The sequence below is a fragment of the Oxyura jamaicensis genome, chromosome 4, assembly GCF_011077185.1.
Source record: "Oxyura jamaicensis isolate SHBP4307 breed ruddy duck chromosome 4, BPBGC_Ojam_1.0, whole genome shotgun sequence".
In the NCBI taxonomy this organism is placed as follows: Eukaryota; Metazoa; Chordata; class Aves; order Anseriformes; family Anatidae; genus Oxyura; species Oxyura jamaicensis.
Genome location: NC_048896.1, coordinates 16,113,756 through 16,141,661, shown reverse-complemented (window position 1 = coordinate 16,141,661; position 27,906 = coordinate 16,113,756). Strand labels below are relative to the sequence as shown.

Genomic DNA, 27,906 nt, shown 5'->3' with positions numbered 1-27,906 from the left:
TGGCGGCTGTCGGGCGGCGCGCGCCCTTCCCGCCTTTTTGCACTGAGGTGCGAGGTGAGGCTGAGGGGGAGTCGGAACGATGGAGTCGTTTCAGAGGGTTTCCGATGAAAATACTGTTTTCAAATATCATTTTCACACTATTCTCCCCCCCCCCCCCCTTTTTAAAAAAAATCTTTTTTAAAAACGATTCCAGAATAAATGGGTGTGTTGTGTTGAGAGGGAAGCAAAGCCCCTTAGGAGGAGTTCCACAGCTGGAAAAGGGAAAAAAAATCGTCTCAGACTGGCAGAGAGGTGAAGGATGTCCCCACCTGTGTGCAGGTGATTATTGTTAAGTTTAAAATTTAAGCATTTAAGTTTAAAGTTTAAGCACTTAAATTAATCCCCTACTGCAAGTCAGAAGTGAGCCAAAGAAAAGTATTGGTGTCTTGAATGGCATGCTAGGAATCAGAAATAAAGTCTGACGTAATCTTTTTTTCTTCTTAGTGTGTTAGTGTAGGTACTTTAAAGCAGTGCATTTGGTTTAGCGTGTGGCTAAATCTGAATTTCTGTCTTACAGCTTCTCTGAGGAAGGGAGCTCACCTATCCCCTAACTGAGGGGAAGAAGGCCTGTCTGCTATTCTTGGGAAAGAATTTTCCTCATAAATTCTCTTTGCTGTTTTTCAGGACTTTCTGCACAGTACCAAAAGCAGCTGATTTGATTTTGAAAATCTTTGCTGATTCCAAAATCAAAATTGTATGAACTACAGTTTTATTTGTGCCACGTGCTTGTACTTCAGCGTTCTGCACAACTTATGTGGAGTTGCAGGTAAATCACGTTCTGATGCTTGAGGAAAATAAAAAATCATATCTGAGGTATAAGTTTTTTAATTTAATGAAATTATATGTTCCATTTTGATCTCATATTATTAAGTAATATGAATAAAAAAGTAATATGAGTTAAAGTAAGTTTATTAGCGATTAATATTGTGGATGAATTGCAGAGAAAGTAAGTGTGGGGCAGAATGTATTTTGCTGTCATGGATCAAATGTTAAAAAGGTGTCCCATTTAGAAACAAGTTGAAAAGGTAAAAATAATGCTTTAATTGATGATCTGATTTTTTTTTTCTACTCAGCTTCCATTCTATACTTGAGGTTACCATTCATAATCCTAAGGAAAGTCTTGAAACCGCTGAAATAAAGATATATATGGGTTATTAATAATGTGCGGGCTTTTATTTTATTCTCAGTTAAATTTGGGATGTCTACTCTTAACTGATCTGAAAGTCAAAAAGATAACTTTTAATCATAGCTGAGCACGCCGTAAAAAATTATACATTTGTTGCAGTGCATTGGTATTACAGATTTTAATAGTTATTATCTTTGCTCTTGTCAGCTTTGGCAAACTGTCCAGGAGAAAGGTAATGCAGTTTAAAATATAACTGCGGGGAATGTAACCTGTCGTTTTGTCCAGTATTTCCTGTAAGAGCAAGCTAAATGTAGGATCTTGGGTTCAAGGTTGTATGCTGTTGCTGAGCAGAAGTCAGTCTTGGAAGCATTTCAGAGCAATCTGTGGAACAGTTAGAAATGCCGTCTTTATTACGGGAACGTTTTCCAGCACTATACCTGCTGAATCTTTAAAACAAATAAAAGTGAAAACACTTGCTTTATTTTATTTGCGATGATGCAACACTTAATTTGTCAAAGGTTTGTATGAGTATTTACACTGATTTTATAGACCATTCAATAATGTTCCTATTTCTTTGAATATTTTCAACTGACAAGTTTAAAATGAAGAGTTTTTACAGTGCACCTGCGGAATAATTTGAATAGAGTGCAACAGGTCACAAGTTGGGTTTCCAACTGTTACCCAGATGGATATCACATGTCATCATCTTAATTAGATTAAGGCATGGTTGTAAGGATAGCTTCTGTACTTCTTGATATTATTATTTCATCTGGACTGTGGCTTTGCAGTGCTCCCGTTAATGGAATTGTGAGTGTATCAGGAGTAAGAATTTATTGGATTTGAAAGACCAATGTTGATTTTCACAAGGAACAGCCTCTTGGTAACCTTATGAATTGAGAGATCCTGTCCCTATCTGCTAAATCACGTGTGCTTTTGAGTACGTATTTTTTAAAAAAAGAGCAGAACTCTGGCGGTGATTTCACTGATATTAGGTACTTGGATTTCAGAACAGTTTTCTACAAAAAGTCTTGTTTCCGAAAGTGAGATGAGGTTGGTCTGCTAGCTTAATGACCAGGTAAAAAACAGAAAAGAAAAAACGGTAATAAGGACAGTCCTCACAGCAAGGAAAGGTTAGTAATGGAGTCCAATAGCCACAAGTGCTTTCAATGTATAATTAGGAATGGGAGTAGGAGGGTTCCAGAGTTTACCACTGATGTGTCTTGCTGGATGGATCTAAGGAGGGTGAGGGAGTTAAACCAGTTTCAGCCTCCTTTGGCAAATTTATGCCTATTGCTCTGTATAATACTAAATAACGTTAGGGACAGAAGTGAACCTGAGCACAGGCAGTTCGAAGTGGCTGAGGAGTAGTCCACAGCCTGCTTATGTGAATAAATGAGAGTGGAGGGAAGAGTCAACTTGTGAGAGTTGTAGGCAGGGGCTGCACATGGTCATGACACTGCCCTACTGGTGTGAGTTGGCTTTCGCTGGGCTAAACACTTCTGCACTGCCTTGAGGTGCAGATCTAGCCCTCTCAGAAGATCCGTGGTAGATTTTTAAGAGAGCTCAGGACCCCCATGGATGCTATAAAGCCAAGCCAGTTTGCTGTTCCTTGCATGTGTTCAGTTCTGTTCAAAAAATAAAGCTATTAAACTGTTGAAAAAGGGAGAAACAATTAGAGATAAGCAGTATATGTACTTGAAAGTAAAAACAAAACAAACAAAAACATGGACTTGTCTGCAAGTATTTACAACTGTCATGTTAAATGTGGCAAGGATGAGATGCGGGTGGTAGGAAGTGGTACCACTAAGAGATACATGGCAGCAGTATTATGTGTGTTTAATTGAAAAACTTGAATTTTTATTTAACTTGTGTTCTGATTTCATAAACTAATGCTGTGGATGTTTAAATGGACATGATGACAAAAGTGAACATTTCATTGGACTAAGGCATGGATTCAGTTAAGTGCTTAAACAGGTGGTAAGATAATTTGCTGAATTGAAGCCTAAAATGAGGAAGCATAAAGTCTCAGCATAAAATACTGTGTGACCTCTTTATGAGTGTCTGAGGTGTTAGCAAACCAAGAAAGGAAGTCTCTTTAATTGCAAAATATAGTTTGCAATACTAACTTCATATTTAACTATTTCTTAATTAATAGGTTAATGTCAAAGTTCAGCTGAAGTTTCTGTAGATTTTTTTTTTTTTTTTTTGGTGGGTACTCCTAACAGGAATAATGACTATCTGGAGTAAAAACAGATCGCTTTAGAAAAACATGTTTTGTAACTGTACTTTGTATTTAGAGGATGCGTGCTTGGTATTGTACTTAAGATGTAAGTACTCTAGGGAATGTTTTCAGTATGATTTATCAAGTATTAGGGCTTCTCAGGATGAAGTATTTAGATGCTTTACTTTCACTACTTTTTTTGGAAGCCATTTATTAGATGAAATGATTTTGTTGCAAAAACGCAATAATTTATGGACAGATGATTGTCTCTGGCAATGTTTATCTAAATTACTCCCCTGTTTTTGAAGAAAAAAGTGTTCTTAAGTCTGGCATGAAGCGCTAAAAGAGTGCAGGAATGACAGGAGTTAACAAAGCACAATATTAAATAAAAGTGCTATGGACAGGACATGGAAAGTACATGCTAGTATGGACCTGAGAGATCCCGAGTCTTCTTCCAATATATATTTTCATTGTTTATTTCATAAAACTTCATCATAATCATTCAGAAGGAAGAATGTGCCACAGGTGATCTCATGCTGACTGTCATAATTCACTCATTTCAGAGACTGTGCTTCAGCCGAGGAGGAAGTTGTTGGAAAATAGGAATATTGTCCTGGAATTTTGAGAATGTATTTAGGACTTGAGGACCTCACTGGGGTTTAGAATGCCCTTGTTCTGCTACAGCAGAAATACTCTTTTTAAAAAGAGTGAACAGAATAAACAGTATTAGACCTCACCCAAAAGGCACCCCATTTCCCAGTCAGTTTATGCATCTGATGTTGAAATTAGATTCCTCTTTTTTTCTGAGAGGGAGAACAAGTTCAAAGTACAGGCTTTTGAAAGCTGTGTGTGTGTGTTGGTTTTATTTTATTTCTTTGCTTGCCTAGCATGTTTTTTTGGTCTCTAGTATGAAAAGTTGTGGAAAGACTGAAATAGACTTGTAGAAGAAATCAACTGTTAGGATGTGGTGCTTAGAAATGAGGTGTTTCTTAGTACAGATTATTTCCGTCAATGTAAGCCTTATTGTTCGATGTAAAAAGAGCAGTTTTCCTAAGAATGGTTTCCATTTCAGTGACACTTGAGTTGCTGTGGAGAACTTACCCTGGCTGGAGTCAGGATTAATTTGACACAGGAGCAAGTTAAGCTGCGGTAACGTCAGAACATCTGTGTTTATGCTTTGTAGTGCTTGGCAAACAACTGCTTTCTTGCAGTGCTGTATTAAAACCTGTTCCAACTAAGCTGTTTTCTTGGCTTTCCTGCATGTGCTGGGCTGCTGGTGACTTTTGTTACCTTCCAAAGGGATTTTTGCAGTTGTACCAAGAGGGGAAAATGCAGTAAATGGTCCTGTCTGAGTGCAGAATTCACATCACATTTAAAGAATTTGCCATGGAAGTAAGCAGTAACTTTGTATGGGAATGAACATAGAACTGCCCACAAAGGTTAAAAGTGGTCTGCCACGATGTTAAATATCAAAGCTGCAGTCTATCTGTGCTGTAGCCTTCTGCCTGGTAGGAGGGTCTGGCCAGGTTTTATAAAGGACTGAATATCAAGGGGTGCTTGTGCTGGATGTGGGTGATGAGCTAGATGTCAAGAGGACAAAAGTCAATGACTACACACAGCTACGTGCCAGAGAACGAGGGTCTGTTTTCTTTTGCTAGAGGCTGAGAGCCCTTAAAACCAAACTGACTACTGTAGGGAGAGTGTCACCTTATCAGGCAGCCTTCTGCCCCCTTCAAGTCTTGAACCTGCCAGCTGTCCAGTGGTGCTGGTGCCTTCAGTACAGAGTCATTACTCAAAGCCTGCCCCGTGGCAGTCATGCATTTCTCTGTCCAGATCACTTGTATCCAGGTACTTGTGATCAAGTTCTGACTTTTCTTCCTTGTGTCACCTTTTCCTTGTATACACCATTTCTTCTTTCATGTCCAAATATTTCTAATTCCTCTGCCAGTACACAGTGCATAAACCTTACTATAAACCACAAATTGGCTTTGCTGCCCTTTTACTTAAGACCTAGGCCAGGTTTCTTCTTCAACATAGTGATATATGCTTAACTGTTGAGTTTTTAGCATGGAAATGAGCTTATCAATAACTGAGCTTGGGATGGTTCTATTACATGCTGAATTTTAACATATAGAAAGTGACTGCAGGTATATGTGTATGATCTTTATCATTAAAAACTCACAATAACATTTTTCCGGTAGAATTTTTAAATGGCTTTTGAACAAGATGATAGCTCATATACCACAGGGGTTTACTTTCTTTTAGTGTATTGATTCTGAGCCTTGGTGCAGGAGGGAGATGATTTCACTAATGCAGTTGCAAGACCTGTGCTTCTGCACTGATGAATCAACATTATTCATGTTGATGAACCAGCTTTGCAGTACAAGAGGTCTCTGCCCAGCTTTCCCTGAAAACGTCTTTAGATATTTTGGAGTTCCAAAATAATGCTGAAGAATTTTCCCACTAGTACAAGTTTATTTCCCAAGCGGAGAAAAGAACCTGATTCAAGTTATTCCATGTAAAAAGAGGTATGGGTTTAGTGGGAAGAAGTCTTAAGAAGTTGGGCTGTTCCCATTGAGAACCATGAGATACATAATGATATCTGGGAGTCCTGCATGGCTGCATCACTCAGACTGGGATTGTCAAACACCAAAAGGTCAAGAGTATTTTGTGAAGCATGTGTCTGAATCTGGTTTTTTTGTCCTTCTCATCCTTACTACATTGATGTTCCCTCTTGGTTCAGCCACGCACTGAGATGGGGAAGACATATGCTGCTGTCTCAGTTACTGTAGCAAGCCTTGTTAGATGCTGTGATGTTTGGCTTCCTGAGCTGCAGCTATGAAATGGCAGCACGTAAAAAGCATGCTGCTAAAACCCTGTGTGTTCTTCCCAGTGTCTTGAGGCAGAACTGTATCATTCAGAGAACATTGTTCTGGCTGCCTGTGAGCTGGTAGTAAGGGGGTTCAGAGGGGATTCCTGCAGATAAACACCATATGAAATGTTCATATTTTTACTGGTCTGCTGTTCTGTATATGCCTATGTATGAGGTACCCATGGGCAGTATTCTAAATTTTCCCTAAGATTAGATATTTCATGTTTTATTTGCACCTCTTCTGATATCTGGGACGTTAGGGAAGGTATCAGGTTCTAGGGAGTTTCAGTTCAGGAATCAAAGTGTTAAGCTGATAGGCATTTCAGACATTTTTAATCTTAATTGCACAGGAGAAGCAGTGGCTTGTAGTGGGTTTCAGAGCCAAGTTTACAACTCAATCATCTGTTGATTATACTGAAGATGTCTAATGTAGAGGTAGGGCAATTTGCACAAGTAATCGTCGTTTCAGGAGGTTGTCAAGTTACTGATCCAGAGTTTTATCACCTGTACAGCTACTACTAATAGCCAAATTAGGTTTTGAATTACACTCTTGACTATAAATTACTTTTTTTAAAGTATATTTTAATATTGTCCTTTCTGTTTTCTACTATAAATGCAGTGTCATTACAGGAATGAGATAAATCTGTGTATCTTTCTCCCCTGGACCACTATTGAGGACTTAGTTAATGTAGCCAACTCACTATGGCGCTTTGTACAGTCTCAGCATGAACAGTTTGAGGGAAAATCTTGCTGCTTGATTAAGTATTTATAGACAGTTTGGCTGAGAAAGGCAGTTGTTCCCAAAGGTTTGGCACCTCTACAGTATTCTCATAAGAGTAAAGATGATTCAAGTAAATGTCAGAAGGGATTTGCTGGCTGCTAGAATTAGTTGTGTGATGCAGAATTTTCTTTTGATACCAGCATGGTGTTAAAGTGGCTCACTACTTTGCAAACTCAAAATACCAGTCAAACAGCTGACTTGAAAACAGTGTGATGGAAGGGAAAAAGGCAGGAAACAGACAGCTTGGGGAAAATGCCCAGTGGGTGAGAAGGATTGTGTTTATTATTTTAATTGCCTAATGGTGCTAAGGGAGTTTCTAATTAAAGTCCCTGGAGAAGTCTTTAAAGGTGGAGAGATAAATATTGGAAAACGTTATATATAGCCTTTAGTGTTTCTTCTCAGCTGCAAAAATACAAAAATTAAACTGAAGGACTGGATGATGTCTTCTGAAGCTTTTCCTTTACGTAAGCAATGTCCAAGAGTACAAGAGTCAAACATAGCTCCCCAGAAAATAATAGCGATGTAAGAATGCTGTAGTGGTTTTGTTGCCTCTACCCATGTATATTCTGGTGCTTTGATCCCTGTGTCCCCATGTTGGTATTGGCAGAACAAGAATATAGGATGGACTCCTGGCAAACTGGCCTGTAGTCTGTAATGGACAATAAGAACTGCATGCTGGCGCATTTTGAGCTGTATTTCTATTTAGGATCACATTTTCTGGCAAAAAATGGCACAGGCTGCCCTGTCAGAGACGAAGTAAGAAGTTTCTTCTTTCATTCGCTTGCAATTTTTCCCTCTTTATTGCTTGCTATCCTACTCTGGCAATAGGACTGCATATTAATTGCTCTCTTATCTGGTTTACTGAAAAAGATCTAGGTTAGTCTAAAAGGATTTTTTTTTTTTCTGGATTGTTTTGAGAAATAGCTGTGCTACTATACTTGGTAGGGCGATAAGGGAGAGGGGGAATAAGTTCTTACTTGACTGAGCAGTAGCCAGCAAAGATCATCTAATACAGTTCCTAGGCATAGGCATCTAGAGCATGAAAGACTGTCTCCACCAAATATTTATTGACATGCTTTGAAGCCATTTAAGATGTGTTGGAAAAAAACACTGGAGATTATGAAAAAGAAAAATAACACTCTTTTGTTTTTTTTGACAAGGCTGATTTTAAACATCTCACAGGAAATGCTTTGTATCCCATTCAAAAACTCTCATTTGAAATCTAAAATAAAATCTTACATAAGGTGTTTCCTTTATCAACAGTGGTGGTTCTGAAGTTCCATCTTCAGCAGCTCTTCTGCCCACTTTGCCAGAACAGCTTGGTGTTTCCTTGCTGCCTGGCAAGTCTGAAAAACAAACTGGAACTTGCTTAAAAATTGCAGGGTGATAATTTTGACTATGTTGAATGTGGCCCCGGTAAATAACCTTGTAAGCTTTTGAGATAAATTGGAAGGAAAAGACTTAAGCTAGGCCACACATTTTGGCATGCAAATATAACGAACAATGTATTATATGTTTATAGCTCTGCTCTTGCCATTCTTCCTTGTTCATTTGAAAACTTGAAACAAAAAAAGTTCAGTCTCTGTTTCTTTCGCTAATACCTTCACAAAAGGTGTCACCTGATCTTCTGTAGAGGTAGGCCTTTTGATGTGAGATTTGAGCAGCAAGGCGAAGGTCCTCCTCCATTTTTTTTTTTCTTGTATGTGTAAAGTGTGATGGCTTTTTTCTTCATGAGTCATTTTGGGATTTTTTTTTTTTTTTTTGTAAATCTACATCCAACAGACAACTCAGGTAGAGAGGCTAATGGGACTACGAAACCCTTCTCTCCCAGATCTGTGGCTCTCCCAGAGTAAATATGTATTTCTCTGAAATGCAGAGCAGCACTTGTGTTTCTGGCTATCTGCTGGCAGATATACTTCTATTCATAGAAACAGAAGTAGATGTTTTGTGTGCATGCTCTATAACATGCTGCCCTATTTTCTAAAATGTCCATACAAGCACTAATAGCTATGAGCAGTTTTAGAATATCCCAAATGTCTCAAAGATATCCAAACAGAGTCTCAATTTCTAAAAGGGCTGACTTTTACAAATATTTATACGCGCATGGCTTTGTTTGCAGTTTCTTTGCATTCCTATGTGCCCATTTGTTTTAATCATATGAATGGGCAATTACTAGAAATATATTGGAGAAAAACCTATAAAATGCTTTTTGAAGAACTGTTATTCTAGTATCTCCTACCAGAATTAGTCTCATAGAGTCACTCTGAGTTCTTTTTAAATAACTGGGAAACAGTGAGGTGCATCCTCAACTTTTAAGTTGCCTAGTGCGTTGAATCCAGATAGTGAATGCTTTGACAGGTTGTGCCTGTGTTGCTCGGTGTGTTGTCAATGCTTCATGACACCAAGAAAAGCAGAATTAGATCTGCTGCTGTTGAGACTGAGTTTGACATTATTGAAGTAAGGAGAGATGCATGACTCACGTGCAGGATAATGATATTTTCTGTTTTTCTACTGCTTTCTCTTTATTACCTTTGCTACTGATGATCTTTTCAATAAAATTAAAATTTTTCACTAGAGCACTTAATTCTATGCAACAGAAAAGGTCGCATTATGAAATTCCTATAAATAGGACTACTGAGGAGTTTGGGGTTTTCTAGCACTTTTTCTTTGTACTTTTTCTAGCCTCATCAGTTGGATACTTCTAGGTATTGATGCTGTCTCACATGACAGTAATAAAAAATAATCTCACTGTGAGCACATTTATCCCTAATTTGTACTCCTTCAGGTGTGCACGTGGAGAGAACACGCTTCTGTTAATATGCATGCTGTGACTGTGAATGCAGCTTGAGAACAGCTTTGAAGTAGGAATTCATTTACTTTTGGATGTTTCTTGCCTTCATCCTGAATTAGGTGTCACATAAAATTGGTGGCTCAGGACTGCTCTTTGACTTAAAGTTGGAGACATGTTAATTTTTTTTTATATTTGCTTTTTGGTGGTTGGATAGTAGTAATAGTTCTGGTTCCATTATATTTGTCCTCTCATTTTTGAGCAGTTACATATGGATTTGTTGAAGACCAAAGAAATATTTACATCTTCCATACTATTTAGTATTTAGCCATGTGCATGACAAAATTGTTGTGTTTCTTACAATTGAACAAATCTGGCAAGTTTGGGGTGCTATTATATATCTGTAACTATTACTTAGGAGATTGGCATGCTTGGTTACAATTATGTAGGACAAAGAAGATTATTTTTATTTAATTATATTTAATATGTTGTCATAGCAACTTTATGTTTGAGTGTTTAAAAGTGTTTTAAAAGTTGTTTTCAAAAACTACCATAAATTTCAGTCCATTTAGTGTGAATATTTATAAACATCTACAGTTTATTCTAATTATATAAAATGTAACAAACTAAATACATCCAACATCTTACATTTTCTGTAATAGTATTCTATAATCTGTTCACTCACAATTTTCTGTGTATTTATGAAGAGACTAGAACCATGTTTACTTGAATCTTCAGTGGTATCATTCTTTGGGTTAGTGTGTGAAGTACAGTACCCCCTACTCGAAAGATTGAGCGATGAATCTTGGCAGCACGAGTTCCCTGAGATTTCTGTAGGATTTTGAGAATAGTCCCAGATCCTGTATATAGAGGTCAGCACTCTGAAGGTAGTTAAACAAGAATGGTCCTTTGCAAAGTTGAGTTTTCAAGAGAGGGGAAAAATCCACTCTTAGTTTCCACTCTTACTTTTGCTTTTTCTTTGTTTTCCCCCATTGTTCATTCTGAAACTATGACCTGATGAATGTCAGTGGACTGTAATCCGTTTATTCCATGTGGTGGTGGGAACAGGGAACCAGGTATTTCATTTGGGCTGAGTGAACCAGAGTCGCTCTGAACTGAGCCCCCGCTACCATCAAACTGAGAGATTTTCTTCTTGATCATTTTTCTTTCTTTGGCTCTGCGATTCTGGAACCAGATTTTCACCTGCAATGTTATAAATGATGTCTGATCAGTTTAAGGTAGTAGTCAACTTTTTACACCAATAGTAGCAATGAAAAAATATATGTATACAAAACAAAGCAAACATCCTCTCTACCCCTCTCAAAAAAACAAACCCACACCAACACTGGACTTGTGCTGTAGAAAATTCTTTAGTTACTCATTTTCTGTGTCATAATCAACATAAACTTGTTATTTACTTAGACCTGCATTAAAGTGAACTTGTATTATATTTAGGAACATTGGAATCAACTGTTCTCATTTAGACACAGAGTTCACCTAGTTCATCATCTAAGTTTTGACAGTCGTGTGTGCCATACTTAAAGGAACATGCAACTATAGAATAATTTGTCAGGTTTCTTTTTCATCTCTGTTAGAGATGAATTCAAACACAAGTGGTGAAGGTTCATTTTCTTCTTTATATAGAGTGATTTATGTATGTATTTGTATTCTTGTTTTGTTTTAGGCTATATATTTATATATGTTATATATGTCAGGTGTATGGATACATCAGCACTAATTAATGATAACAAATTAATGACAATAAAGCTAATTGTTCGTATTGAAAGAACCCTATCTATTTGAAATCCAATTTTGCTATCTAAATTTTCTTGTGTGAATGAGCAGAAAACCACGTTTGTGTTTTCCTTATTATTTTTAACTGTTCTCACTTCATAGTCTGTTATATCTCTTAAGGTATATTGAGTACAATATTATATAGAAAAAATCTCTATTACTTTCCAAGTAGGTTTTACTTTATTACCTTACAGGTAGTGACAGTAAGAAGCATTTAGCCTTGTCAGTCATGAGTCATATCGAAATGCAGATAGGGTATGTATTTTGTCTATGTTTTGCCTGAAGGAAATTTATGACTCAGAAATTGGATAGCTTTAAGAGAAGAGCAGCAGTTACGTAAAAAGAAACTAACAGCTGGTTTTATGCAGCATCACTAGTTACTCCAGGTATGTCTGTGTTCTAAATCGGCCAGCTTGCATAACATCAGAGCAGTTTCCTGAAAATATTCTAATGGAGCTACATCCTACTGCAAAACACTCTGGAGTTTGTTGATGATCAACTTGTTTTTCTTAGTTACTTTCCAGAGCCACTTACAGAATCATAGAATATCCCGAGTTGGAAGGGAGACTACCTAATAATTAAATGAATATGCCTGAGAGCATTGTCCAACAGCTTCTCGAACTCTGGCAGGCTTGGTGCTGCAACCATTTTCTTTCACTTCTTCTCAGTGAAGAACCTTTTCCTAATATCCAACCTGATTTGTAGTCTACAGAGTATAATCCGTGTACTATTTGGGTCTGAGACTGAGCTTCACTGCACTACAATATGATTCTAAAGACCCGGTGCTTGAGCCTGAAATGTTATTACTTGTCTATGCATCCTTACACTTTCCAGCTTCAATTGGTCCCTCTCTATTCCATGTTCTTTCACAGATTGAATGCAGAAGAAAAGGCTACTGAAAGAGGAGGATATTTTAGAGAACTGAATGTGTATATTCAGAAAGAACAATAGTTTGTAAAATTCTAAAAGGAAAGATCTCTTACTTAAATTTACCTGGGGGCAATAAGTCTGGTTGCTAAGGTATGAGATGCTTTATTCAGTATCACCAAATCTTCCCTTATCTTCCAACTGTAGCAGAGCCATTGAAATTCTCTTGTATAAAGAGGGCTGGATACAACAGTTGCTATACTTGCATTCAGCAGAGCCGTGTTTCCTAAATGTGCTCTCCAGCACAGTGACTTTAGGAAATTCTTTATCCCAAATTCCTCTAGTCTTTGAATACAGCTATGATACCTGGGTCCCTGCTCAGGAGACTGTAGTCAAGACAGTGTTTAAATATGCATGTAACTTGATCACAGAGGTGCTTTTCAAATAAGCAATAGATCTGAGCATGCACTTGGAAATTTCCTGAGCAGATAGTCTTGGCTACGTATACATGCATAAGTGGCATAAAAAATTAGCACCAACCTTTATAGCCTAAAGCATCCTGTATATAATAGGTGTTTCTAGTACCTGTGAGCATGACAGTGAAAATAAATCCTGACTTGAAAATCAAAGGCTCTAAAGGCTCCTTTAAAACGTGCTGAAACCTCACTGAGGGAGAATGTGGCATGTGGCAATAGTGGTAACAAATACATAACAAAAAGTACACAGATATCTCATTTGATTGTTCTTTGAATGCTGAGTTTTCATTTTCCTGGCTTACAGCTGTCGTGTATCCAATGCTTTGGATCTTTACTGGCCATCATTTTGTGTGGTTGCAAGAAGAAATAAAATGGAGAATGTTATAACTATTGAGGACATAGTGAAGATAATGTTAAGCTGAAGTGTTTAATTTCTAGCTGTCTAGCAAGCCGTTATGCAAGTACGAATAAGTACTTTTCCATACTTCTGTCATAGATGAACGTTAATAGGTTTCTGTCAAATTTATTTATTTATTAATTTGTGACTGTGTAGTGTATTCTCTGTGCCTGATACACTTGCAAACTATCCTGGTTGCCTTGGCACTACTTTGCGTACAGAACATGAATGCTGCTTGTGCCCTCTGACAGTCTGGTGGATGGGTGAGTATGGTGGACAGTCTGTGTACCTGTCTTTCAGATAGTCCCAGGTTTGCTGCAAGTTCTGACTTTCTCCTTATTGTAATGTATCTGTTGCAGTGAAATTCCTTCTCTAATTCTAGTCTCTGGTGGTCTGTGTAAACAACTCGGTACTTTTCTTTTGTTCTTGTTTTACCTGTTTGAGAAAGAAATATTATTAATATGTTGATTTTTGATAGCATCTTTCTTTCAAACATCTCAAATATTTTACAGACATTATTAGTAAAGCTACAGAGTACTTGCAAAGGATTGTTTTCTCTGTTACAGAGAAGGAATATGAGGTACAGAGTGAATAAGTAGGTAGCCAAATGTTTTAAGAGCATATTGGTTATCACAGTTCTCTCTCTCCCTCTTTATCTCTCTGTAAATATATGTTTAAATATAAAGCTTAAGTGCAGAATACCCTGAAGCATGTTAAATAGTTCATAGCATACATAATTGGTACTGAATATATTTGACCTCAAAGGGACTTCATTTCAGTGTTCCTTGAAATGACTTGCGTATACGTGGACATAAATATCACAGGATCTCAAGACTGACTTTCAGTCACAATTTTAATTGTGACTAATTGTACTAATTATGTATTTGGGCTTTTCAGATCAGTTCTCTAACACAAAGAAATGTCAACTAGCAATCTGTTTACTGTCTGTGTTTGGTCAAGCTTATAAGTTCAGTAATATATATTATATACATATATACTGAATATGTATATATGTATTTTTTTCCAAAATGGTACAGTCTTGCAAGGTGCTGGGCGTACTCAGTGAGCTGAGTTTCCATTTGGAATTGAAGGCCCTTGGCATCTTATAAGGCTAGACTACAAAATACTTAAAAAAAGATTGTGGTATCATCCTATCTCTAACATGTAAAAGAAGTATTCTTAGATGAATTCAGTTAAGAGAAATGTAACAATGTTTAGAACATATCTTTCATTTCTTAGATTTTTTCAAACAACTCTTTTTCTATTAATAATACAGAGATCACTTTTAAGCTTATTTTTTCTCTTTTGCACTTCCAACAGCCCAACTAGATAGTTTTCCTTTTTTGTCTGATCTTCCCAGTTTTAGTTTTTTTTTTTTTTTTTTTTTTTTTGATGTGAGTTTTCTGGGACAAACTGTAAGACAAAGACTCCTTTAAAGTGGTTCCCTAAAATCCATTGAGGTGTTAAGATGAAGCACACGCCACACAAAAGAGCGACAAGAAGATCTTATCAAGAACCCCTTTTACATTCAGAAACACAAGCCAATTGGTTTGGAATTTACAAGCCCTAAACAAATGTCGGACTCTTTCATCTTAGCAGAGGAAAAAAGGACAGAAATAAATAAAGGAATATTTTTATTCAGTTCTCTTCAATTTTGGGCCAACATTGAGGATAGAATGAGGTATTTTTATCTGAAGCTAGATGTTTTGAAATACACAAAATTAAGAATGTTTTCCTCAATTCTCTTCCCCTTCGACTTCTAGTGTATGAGGTTTCCTGGTTAAATTTGCGGGACTACAACATTCATCAAACTTAAGTTCATCATTTTTTTTCAAGTTACAAATTGTTGGCTTTGAAATATTTGCTCTAGATGATAGTTATACTGTTAACAATAGTATAGATATTCAAGTTCCTTGTAAACTGAAGGCTTAGAAGTTAATCTTTGAAAAGAAGTTAAAATTCAACAGGGTTATTCTGGCTTCAATATAATCAGCAAATATAGCCATGATTTGAGGGGGTGGAGAAAAGGAGCAGTCTTCCCCATTCCCCTTGGTCATAAAATTCACAGAGCATTTCTTCTGAAGACAATAAAGCTAGGAGAAGGCCTCTTTATTTGCTGTGAAAATCATCACCCTTTCCGGCAATATAACTCCTGAAGAAAAAAGGGAGAAGGAAGAGACAAGACTGCATATCAAAGCAAAGAGAAGTGTTGAAAGGGTCTGTTGCCTCAATATGACAGATAGGCCTCAAAACTGAAGACAATGTAGGCCAGTGGAAAATAGATGTCACAACTAGTTTACAAAGCAAAATAAATTAGCGTTAAAGCAGAGACCTGCCCCTTTTCCCTGTTCTTCTATTTTGTTTTCTAGCTACATTTCTGCTGTGATGTGATCTGAATTACTTGGACATCATTGCTTGTGATGACATCAGATGTATTGAGTATTATAAAATAAATAAACTAAAGCTGACCTTCCTATATATATATATATATATAGAGAGAGAGAGAGAGAGAGAGAGAGAGTATATATAAATCTTGTCTTTTTGTGTAGTCTCCTTAAAGTCCATTCTGTTTTTGAGAAAGGTCATTCCCAGCTGAAGTTTCACAAAAAGTTTTATAAGACTTTAGGTTCTAGACCCTTCTTTAGAGATGTTCTCTTCGGGAAGTTTAATTCCTTGAAGACTCACTCCCATAGAATTACACATTTTGCACATAATATTGCAGGTTTTAGAAATGGTTTGAAGTTTTAGTCTTTGTAACTGAAGTTGGAAGGGCATTTTGTACATTGATTTTAGTGAAAACATGATCAGACTGTAAGGAATACTGCAAGTGTTCTTTTTCTTGTTTTTGTCGCTCATCTGGGAAGATAACTTTAGCAAGCCCACTTTGGGTGTTTGTTTTTAAAAATTTCTTACTGCCTAATATGTCTACAACAAAAAGAGTTGTTCCAAATATGCAGTAATGGTCTTTTAGTTAGAAGGTACAAATTATAAAATTTCAAACCAAACTTGAGCTGTTGAAAGCAGATAGTAGTTATGTTTCATCCTAAGGATTGTCTTGGTCATGTAAATTTTCATTTCAGTTTTCCTGAAATTTAATTGTTTGTATAAAATGAAAATATATTGAAACAGGGTAAATAGACATTAACACCCCTTTCCCCAAAATAATTCCCATTGTCAGTATTTTAGTAGGCTCCTTCATTTAATTAGAAGTGTTTTGATTTCTGTTACTCCGTGCTGCTCAGGATATACATGTTATATGTATGTAAATGCATTTGTGAAGTTCAGGGCTGCATAGCGCTGAAATTTTGGACCAATGAACTGTATTAGTCCTCAATAATATTGAAGGGGAGGAGCTGGTAGCTTCTTTATAGCATGCATAATGATCTGGGCAAAAGGAAAAACAAAGCAATTCTGCTTTGAAGAGTGGTTATAACGATATCAAGTAGGTTTTCTTAGATTCTAGAGAAAATATTGGTAAGTTAACGTGTAGTTACATGCATAATGTTACTCTTGCAATTATGTTTGAATTTCATTCCCTATAACTTTTTGTGTCAGTACTAAAGTTTTCCAGTTCTTACACTTAATATTATTTTAAAGACACTGATAAAAAGCCAAATGTGGTTTGGTACTTCCCTTGTTTTAAATACATCACATTTTTGTTTTACTTTCCCAAACCCTTTTTATTAAGCGGGATTGATGTCTTCAGCCAAATTCAGTGAAGTCTTGAGCTGTTTTTAACACTTCAAAGCATTGGGCTCTAGGAATGTAAAGCCTCGGGACATTTATCTGTGGACAGGCCCCGATTCACCTGTCCAGAATTGTTCATAAAGTACTTCAGTATGAGTGTAAATTCTGTGTTTTTCAGACCAGAGATGAGTTTAAGCACCTAAGTGCTTTTCTGCATTGCAGATACATTTTATGAAGTTGAGCAAGCATGTGTGAAACTTCGCAGTGTCTGCCTTGTCTGTGCAATTAGTGTAGAACAAGGATTTAGATTCTGAAAATACTAATGCATTTCAACCTCAGTGCTGTGACAGAGACAGGGTTGCCTTGTACAATTCAGTGATCTGAATTGATTCTGGTCTGTGCTCGGGTCTTGCATCACTTTTACACCTGGAAAACTCCAATGATGTTAATGAAGTTACTGTTGATTTACATGAGTATACATACGGACGGGGTGGGGGGAGGAACAGACTCTAAATCTGCTTGGCTTTGAAGACCTTTGTAAAGACCCCAAGTGGAAGGATGGCACTGTGGTATCTTAATGTGCACTAGGCATTTTATACTGAGTAACAATGGGAAAACAGTCTGTATCTACTTTATAACTAAGAAACAATTACTAGACTAATTTTGTTCTTGAGTGATAACCTTTTGAAGGATTGTTACTGAAGTGGTGGTGCTGATTTTCTGTGTCTGCTGGGATTGCTCGAGTTGTAATTGCCCTTCTTTCTTTAGAGCATTTTCTTTGATGCTCTCTAACACACACTTACTACTTTTAACCTTAGCAAGGTTTGCTAAATCTATTGTTACACACAATTTACACCTTGGGAATATACACAGAAAAGTTCTGGCATGCAGCTTGTGACAAAAACAGGCACATCAATGAGTGACACTTGGGAGAAAGTGAATTTTAATTGTCTAACTGTAGCAAGCTGCAAAATTCTGGTACATGAAAATACTGAGAAAACAGTTTGAATCTAAATGAAGCAAAAGCTGATGAGACATGGTCTGCAAACAAAATTGTCTACAATGATAATTTGAGTCAGATTATTTGTCTGGGGGCATTTCTTTTCACTTAATAAATCTACATAGAATAATGAAAAACAGGTAAATCAGGAGGAAATTGCGTAATCGCTACAGCTTGATCATAGCACCATTTTCTTTAAAATTGTTGAAAAGTCTTTAAAGGTTTAAATATATAAAACAGCTCAGTATTCTGCATCACAAGGTAAAGTTCATTTTTATAATTTCCATGTTTTTGTGTGCAACTGTTAAAAGTAACATTTTCAAGAGTGTCATATTTTTCATCAGAAGTACTTTACGCAATGTTAGAACAAAGATACCTAGGCTTGAGTGAGATGCAGCCATATCTAGACACAACAGCCATTCTGCTACAATCATATAAAACCTTTATGGGATGAAAGTGAAACTAGTGCAAATTCAGTTAAATTTGCATTAAACAAGAGTAGGTTAAATAAATGTCCTAAATGACTCACCAACCTATGTGCTTTAAGTAAAGTTAATTATTTATGAGATCAGTGATAGCAGAAAAATGCTTTCTGAGGTAAACAAAAATAATTTAGCATACGCTTACCAGTAGTGTTGGTTTGCACTGTTTTCCTCATCCATTCATAAGAGCTGTGCCTTTGGCTGTTGGGAGAGATTTGCTGTGCATTAATTGTATCTACAGGAGGTAACCCCCCGGATCCAGCAGGATGGAGGGAGCTGTAATCAGCAGAGCTGTAGGAGACCTGCCCAGGAGACGAGCCATTGATCTGTGCAGCAGCCACCGTGCTGGAAGGTCCTGGGCCATAAGCGTTCCAGTCCTCCCTCTGTGGGCCATAGTGGGATCCCCAGGTTCCCGCAGGCTGTCCGTGGTTGTCCAGGGCTGGCACATGGTGATATCCCATGTAGTCTGAGTAGGGGGGAGCAGATGCGAAGTTTTGCACTGGCAGGTTGTTGTTAGCCCTTGCAGGTCCTGGATACATGCTGTTCTCTTTATCCAAGAGAGAGCTCACGTACATGATGGTCACAGATCGTAAATGTGTTGTCACAACATCCTGTTCTTCTGTGTTTTCTTTCGCTGTTTAAAATAATCGTTTGATTTTTTTCCCTAATAATGCCACTCTGCTTGGAATCTACTACTTCATCCTCTTTTATTATCAACTGTGTTACCAGGTGCTGGTGGTAATGGTTTACCAAGATCTTGTCTGACGTCAGCCAAACTGCCTGCCTCATAATTACATTTACATTCAAATGAAGGGCTGACCAACCCCACCTTTCTGCTAGTTCTGGTGCTTTCTCTTTTTAGAGAGCTTTTATCTATCCTGTTACCCTTCCCTGATATTCAACAGTGATTTCACTGCTGTAACATGATGCAATTGTTGTTTGCATTTATAAGCTAGTATATAGACCTTTAAAAAAAGAAAAAAGAAAAAGAAAAGTGTTAAGCTGTAACAAAAATATTCAGTGTCTAAATGACTCTTGTCCAGATTGTTTATTTTAGGATGTATTGTCAATCAACAAGTAAATCTCCTACTCTCTTAATTTCTCAGACGCTAAAAAAAAAAAATCAAATTTAAAAATTTTAAATTAATGGATACAGTCAGTTTGAATAATATATGTCTCAAGAACTTCTCCCTTGTTATTGACATTTATAAGTGATTTTCCAGCATGGGAGAAATTACAGCTCTAACTGTAATGAACATGTTCATGCTCTCCCCATATGGTGTGCTTTAAAGAGATCTCTTCATTTGTTGGCTGTTGCAAACCAATAAATCAGAAGTAGACAATTCTCTTAATGAAGATCGTAGCAAAAGTACAAGCAAAATGACTGAAAAAATAGCAAAGAAATTCTTTGATCAAGCCCAGAAATTTTGTTGGCTTCTGTTCCAAACTGAAGACGACTTATGCGCTTGAAAGGCCTTCCTCTGAAACTCCTCTATAGCAGTCAGTTTTTGGTGGTGGCAATTAAGTGAAACGGGCAACAAGAAATGTCTGGAATATCAGTGTAGTGGATCAGAACTGCCCTGATGCTTGTCTGTAAAGTGCCCGACACACAGGTACTGGGTAGGTAAGCGTCCACACTGAGAGAAATGATTCTAAAGTTGGTTTTATCTTCTTTTTAAGAGCTTGATATTAACATGGGAGAATGAAGCCATACCTTATGACTAGGGAATTGCCTCTCTATGGTTGTCTAGTTATACTTTGTAGAGTGTATTTGATATCAGTTTTTTATCTTGGATGAATTTCTTTGCAATGAGCTATTTGTCAAGGGTTATGCTTGCAAAAGAGGTGCAAATTATAATGAGTAGTTTCCCCTTTACAAAGGTGTGGATTTTCATTCAGCATCCTTTGTATTTTGACACTACTCGTATTCACACATCCCTTCTAATTCCAGCACTAAAGGATTCTAAGTGTGTACTTAAGAAAGATATTTAAGATTTTTTTTTTTTTGAGGAAAGACTTTGTCGATAACTGTAGCAAAGTCTTTAAGGCCACTTTTTATATTTCCAGATTTCTTCATTTCTTAATCCAGAGGATCCTGAGCATGTTGAAGAAATTTGCGTCATGGGATAGGACATGGAAAAAGTAAGGCTCCTGTAATTGGTGTGCCCCTTATTCAAAAACAAACCCAAACCACCAGCAAAACATCTCTGGACTCCATTGAGCATCATTCAGATTAAACAAGGTTGTTTCCTAAACTGGAAGCATCGCTGGCATTTTTGCCCTTTTGTGAGCATGATGCCAGCAGCTCAATTCCTATATATTGCTAAATACAGAATGCAGATCTGTAAGAGGCAGATCAATGGGAGGGTGAAGTTCCAGTTCCATCAGCTATCTGCAAGCCATCAATATATTACAAATGAGCACTGGTTGCTCATAGATTCCAGATCAAACATGTTTTTTGACTATGCATACCTTTTTCACATCTCAGTGAATGACATTTGATTTCATAGCATACATTAGATGATAGTGACATTTTTAATTTTTAATTCTCTTCCTTTGTGGGATGCCTCTGTTTCTACCCCCCACAATTTCACTATCACCTAATCCCATTTTTTGTATCTGAGCTTTATCCTTCATTCACTGTTCTTTTATCTTTTGTTTATGCTCCTCCTTTCCCTTTCTTGTTTTGCCTGTTCCATTATCTGAATTTTCTTTAGATCTATTTCGATTCTTTCCAGAACATAATTAGATCAAGATATGCTGATGGAGAATTGCTGTACTGATTTGATATCGGCTAACAATAGTAAGCTTTGAATAAGGCAGTTTGTTTAAAAAAAAAATTTACATAGAAGGATAAGATCGCTGGGTAAGACTGCAGTTTTTTAACACCGGAGTGAGAATAAGATAACTAAAACAACATATAAAAGATTTTCTGCACCCTCACTCTTATGCCTTCCATTTAGTTTAGCAGAACTGTGTGGATTATTAGAAAGGACCTGTATCTCTTCATGTAGTCTAGTGGTTTGAGGGTACCATAATTTTGGGGACTGATGGTTTTTGAGAGCTAATTGACCGTTAATCTGGGTCTGCCTTCCCAAGAGTCACTTCTCAGCCATATGTGTGTCATTCTGCTCAAATCCAGCATGTCAGTAGCTTCAGAGCCTCAGAATCGCTGCCTCCTCAGTGTGTAGCAGTAATTTACCCTGTAGTTCTAGGAAGACTTCAAGTGGGCATTGCTGTCAAATGCGAGGGAGATCACTGCCCTTCTCCTCTGAGGGGGAAGGTGATGAGCACTCCTTGCACGGCGAGGGGGTGGTAATGAGTTGCTGGTGGGAGAGGGAGGACTAGTATGGGTTTATGACTGTTTAATGCGATTGTGGAGCTGTTGTGTCACCATGGTCCCTCTTTGACTTTCTGGGATGGTGGGAAAGGGGAAACAGTTCTGAGGCAGTGGGCAGGAAGACCAGAAATGTCATCCACGTGGAGATTTGTACTTAGGAGATTTTCAGCTGAGGGGGTAGAGACAGGATAGGTCTCTAAGGTACTGGCAGGTCTGTAAGGTATTGGCAGCAAGACCGCAGTGCTGTTTGGCGTACTTCAGAGAGATTGATTGCCAGAGCGATAACTGAGCTCCAAGGTTATAATTTTCCATTTTTCTCCAACCGTTATTATGTACAGTTTATCTATTTAGCACCCACAGGAGTTGCCTTAGCCTTTTGGGGTGAAGGGGTGTGCATATAAAATTAAACATACTTTATGTGCATTTAATCTTCGGGGAAGATGATGTCTGGGGAAGAAGATTGCCTAGTTTTCTAGCAAGTGGTTGATGAAAATTTAGTAATAATAACAACCGTAGTGAGAGCCATTGAAACTATTGAAGTTTTGTTTGTACAGACAGTGTAGATGGTATACTCTAGTATGTGTAGTGTTCTCAAGAGCATTTCCAAACCTGGTAATAACAGTATAACTACAAACATGCAGTTGAGTGTTTTAATGACAGCTATTATAGCTGCAATTTCAAGGACTACTGGCAGGTTAAAACTGGCCTGTACATCAATAACGTGTATTAAAGGTGTTTTTACTTGTGATTGTTTTTATAAGTATATTATGAACCCTTAATCATAAAGTTACTCTTCCTTTTCTACAACAATAAGGAACAAATCTTTCCATCTCTGACACTTGAAAATGATCTGATTTTTTTTGTTTGTTTGTTTGTTTGTTTCTGAGGAGAAGGAAGTATACAAGCTTAGCGTGTCCCATTCTGGCCAAGGTGATAGGAAGAGGTTTGTTTTCCTTGCCTCCACGTGACCACTCTAATGACACATCAGTAACGTAAGGCTTAGGGATGCTTCTTGCCCATACCTTCATAACTGCATGCCTGCAATTTCAGTGGAATGGCTACTTAAGGAGTTTGTTGGTGAACTATATAATGATGGATTTAATGCAGTATTTCAGAGATGTTACTCACCCTTTATTCAAGCCAGGCTTTACATGCACACCCATTCCTCCTAAAATGAAGAGCCAGCTGTATAAATCTTAAGGAAGGGACAGTCAGTACATGGCATGCTGTCAACTGGGGTCAGTTCTGCTGGAAAAAAAATCTGACTGTTAATTCATGAAGGAAGGCAGGTGGTATTTAAATTTTAAAACACATAGCCAAAGAGGCTGATCTTGCTTTCACTGCAGTTCTACAAACAAACTTTCTGAAAAAATTATTTAATCTTTTTAATTGGGATGATTTAATATACAGCGCCCTAGTTGGGTCTCATTTTCCAGGCATGAAATGCAAGCATGTGGCAAACTACTACTTATTGACAAGTGTGGCACAGCTTAGAGAGCTGAATGAGCAGTGGTAACAGAGCTATTTTCCCTTGCTGAACTGAGCTCTTCTGGCAGGAAAAAAGGCTGTATCAAAAGTTCCAGTCAGTACAAACAAGTAGAAATAAAAATGGCAATTGTCCATGAAACCTTCCTCAGTATTATTTTGAATTCCATATTCTTAAATTTTGGTTAACAAATCCTTTTTTAAAAATTGAAGACAGCATTGAAGAATGAATTGTTGGGAGTACAATGATCATATTTACCCTTCGATCTTGTATTGCTGTTTTTCTAACTGCTGCTAACAATGAGTTAGCTTTCCTCTCTTGATGTTAACTTTTGTCCTTTATTAAAGTAGCCACAACATATGTCATGGATGATCTGCACCGGTGTTGCATATGCCAGGAAATAGTGGTCTGGAACTAAAAGAAGGGCTTGCTATTCTGAAATCTAGATAATTTACAATTTGCTACAGAACCAATACTGATGGTAATGAGAGCGTCTTACTGCTCAGCAAGCAGACTTACCACAGAAGGATTTCAAGAGCCTGAATTTGCAATCCAGGTTAAATCGATTCTTTTTAGCAGAACCGTGAACATGATCAGCAAATCCTCCATTGATACTTGGCTTCCTCCCTGAAGAATCACGCAGTGTAGGGCTCCCACTTACTGTAACGAATTCATCCTGATTAGAGTATAGCTAGATGGATTTTTGGCTGCTCAGTATTGAGTCATTCAGCCATTCTTTAGTGTAGTCTTGTTTTCATGAGCTAACAAAGTAATCAATTTCTTTTAGTGCTTACCATTCTTGCTGTACACATGGTTTATATTCCTGTCAGATAGGCATTTCTGTTGCCGAAATTCAAATGTATTTTTTTCATACTCTCACGTAAGAGATTATGTGAAGTCTGTCCTACCTTAGCAGACCAAGAGTGTGCAGGATGTATCTAAATTAAGCCTCTTCATTTATTGAGGTACCTCTCAGAACAGAGCTTGTACCAAAATGCACACTAAAATGTAGTTGTGTTCTCTGAGTATGAAAACAGCTAGTAAATGTTTTTATCATAAAACCAGTGCCTATTTTTTTAATAGTGAGATCAGTGCAATTGTGTGTCCCACTTATAACATCGAGTGCTGTTCCAAAACATGACTGGCTGTGTACGTCATTCGGGATGAGCAGGGATGCATCATCTAGCGCATGCTCTGGATGCAGAAGTGTGCGTTGGAGCAAGCCTGTACTGCTCCAGTGAACTAAATGAGGGTGCTGAAATAGGAACATGACTTTTTGTGTATGTTAACATCCAGAGTGAATATATTTTTTTAATCTGTTCTTGGGATAGAAGGTAACTTGATGCTCTCTCGTATGTGCATTAATGATTGTATAACCCCTAGGCAATTGCAGATAACACATATTTGGAGTTTTTTGATTTGGAAATGCCATTTTGAATTGTATATCTTGCTTAGATGCATAAAGTTTTTGTCGGAGGTCCTGTTTGATATGTTCTTTTTGATCTTTTTGTACCATACAAATCACACTTCTTTCTGGGTAGTGGGGTTTAAAGTTTAGTGAATTCCTCTGAAAATTGAGTATACCTTGATCATTGCTTTAATCACAATTAGGATTAAGGGCTTAGATATTCTTGTGATGTAGTCTAAGGTATGCTTTTCTTCTTCAAGGCACTTTGCTAACAACTAATCAATCTTCAGAGAAGCCCTGCTTTAGTGTCCCTAGTTTTATAGATGTGATAAAAGTGATAGGTTACATGATATGCCCACAGTCAGAAAGGCAGCAGGTATCGTTCTGAGGACTGGTACTGGTGTGTCATGACTCATGGTGTTGGACCAAAATACTTGCAGTTGATTTGGCTCCAATTTTATGTTTCTTGTTTTTAGTTATATACAATATAGCACCTAAACACCAGTACTTCACAAGCTTATTGATGAAAAGTATCTTTCTTGTGGTTTTGGTGGGCAACTGTTTAAAGGATTAAAGTTGGAAATATTGAATAGATTGCTGGTTTTACCAAAAAAAAGAAGAAAAAAAAACAACAACACACAAAACAAAACCAAAAAAAAAACTACTTAAAGCAATCACTGGCATAACTAGAGGGTTAATAATCCCTGAAGTATTACCCTGGTTTAAAGATACTGCTTTCAGAGCAATAAATTTTAACCTTTGAACATGTGCTTCTGCAAATAAAATCCAGCCTTATTTTGTGTACTTAACAACTTCTGATTGGAAACACATAGCAACCTATAGCAAGCATGCTTTCAGTAAACTGGAACAGAAATGAGGCAGATCTTCAAAGTAGTCACTTATCTTCCTCAATAACTCTTCTACATGTAAACAAGATAAAACAGGTCATTTTGCCAGATCCCTCACTCTTTGAATGATCTTTAAATAATTTTCAAGAGAAAGAAGTTGTGTTCAGATAAATTTTTCTTACAGTTTTCTTGAAGGACTTCTATTTTTTGTTTGTTTCTTTTTAAAATTCTTATACAGAATCAAACTATAGCATGGAAATGTAATTAAAAGTTAGCAATGAACTTGATCCTGCAAAACCCTGGGGCCAGGGTTTTGTGCACTTAGCTAGAGGTAGGTCCCAAATTAATATATTTCAGAGCTTGCTTTTGTATTTTTACCTTTTCAAATTCTAAATCTGGAAGATTTCACTGATTTTTCTCTAGTATGCAAATTTACTTCTGTGTTTAATGGGTCAGTTTGAGGTTGCTTTTTTTTTTTTTTTGAACCTTTTTGAGTCTCTTTTAAGTGTCCTGTGTATATGTGAACTGTATGTAAAGTATCTCTAGCATTTCCCTCAGTAGACAGAATGGCTGTTCTGTGCACTTCCAATGGATTCCTCTTTTGGACATATGCAGTGGGTATCTCTTCTGGGAAATCGATGTTTTGTTTTGGTTGCCATGCTCATCAATGCGGGTGTTAAATCACTTTTGTTCGAAAGTGCCATTTGTCACGTTCTACTTTCCATAATGTGTGGAAATCTGTTGCTGAACTTTGAATTGTAGTTTCTTCATCTCGTTTGGCTGTCTTACCAACACAAAGCTAAACCTACTGTTGCTGGCAGCACAATGAAAGGGAGGAGTGGGAATGTTACAGTGTAGATGTGCATCCATTTTAAGCATAATCTTACTTCATGCTACCCTTCTCACAACCAGAAAATGGTAAGTAAAATCAAGAAACAGTGAAAACTGCCAGCTCCATGAACCATCTTGGTTTTGCCATTCTCTACTTATTCTAGGCATTTTTACTTTAATCCTGCTTTTAAACTTGATATTACAATTCAGTCACAGTGTTCATGAAAATCTTAATGTTCACTTGCTACAGTAGCTGATATCACATGGAAAAAGATTTTTGAAAAAAGTCATTTATTTTAATGTTCTGTATATACAAAGTAATTTTACATTACGAACATTTTGATGATCTAATAGTACTATTTGTTATAATTAAGAAAAAAACAACACAAAAACAAAAAGAATGTAGTGCCTAAATGACTTAATGCTTCTAAGTCTTATTTGCAACAGTGTTGGAGATGCTTAGTAGGACACCTTGCTGGAAATTTGTGAGGGTAGGCATCCTAAATTTCTGAATCCCTTTTGATAAAGGGGAGTATGAGTTTCCAAATTACCTGGGTGCTGTAAAGATGTTCCCTTTGGAATCAAAAGATATGAACGTGCAATTGGTAGTCAACTCAGGAAGTAGGTATCTGGATTATTTTTAAGTAGTGATTATCTTCCACATGCTGCTTATTATAGAGAAGATCATCACTTTAGGAATTGAGACCTCCTATTTTGATCCTCAGTGGACAGTTTAGGAGCTGAGTATTAGGTGACACTTAGAAATTGGCAAGAGCTTGTATTCAGGTTAAATATTTTTGCTTTACCTTCTGTTAATGTAGCTTTTCAGAGTTTTTTAATGTCACAAGAGTTCTGAAAAGTGGTCCAAATGTAAAATTGAGTGCAATTATTGCATCTCTATCCATGGGTTATGCTGTCTAATAAAACAAAATCACTCTTTTAAATATCTACAATTTTAAAGAGGATTTCCTCCCCCCCCCCTTTACTATTTGTTTAGGATACAAAATGAGTTCAACCTGATTTTTGTTCTAACAAAAATGAACTTAGGGCAAGATTCACATTTCCAGAATATTTTTGAAACGTTAATGGTAAGACTGAGTGCATGTTTATACCAGCATATGGAGCATTGGAAATCATACCTGTCAAAACAAAAAAAAATCCTAAAAGCTCATCCTTGACTTTTGCACTTAAAACACAGTTGAGTGTAGCCACCACAACCCAGGCTTTCCATCAAGTGGCTCAAAACATGTAAGCCAGGTTTCCGCTTATCAAGATCCACCTGTAGAGTCCATGAAAGTGAGACTGGCACCTGGAACCTGTGTGGAGATTGAAGGAGAAGGAATATACTCCTTGCCTAGGGGCGAGGCACAGAGCACTTGCATTAAGCCATGGTTAATATGACGTTGCCCTAGCAACGTCATATTGCTTGAGGTCTGGTTTGTGCCCTTTTTTTTTGTCTGCAG

The 27,906-nt window shown here is 37.2% G+C and overlaps 1 protein-coding gene across 1 annotated transcript; it reads right to left on the bottom strand.

Annotated features, from left to right (window-relative positions):
- Positions 1 to 10,823: 10,823 nt before the first annotated feature.
- CDX4 (caudal type homeobox 4) lies at positions 10,824 to 19,105 on the bottom strand. Its single transcript, XM_035326542.1, has 3 exons — positions 18,676 to 19,105; positions 13,651 to 13,796; positions 10,824 to 11,030 (listed from the first exon to the last, which is right to left on the bottom strand). Exons 1-3 carry the CDS (start codon positions 19,103 to 19,105, stop codon positions 10,824 to 10,826), a joined length of 783 nt encoding a protein of 260 aa, XP_035182433.1.
- Positions 19,106 to 27,906: the final 8,801 nt, after the last annotated feature.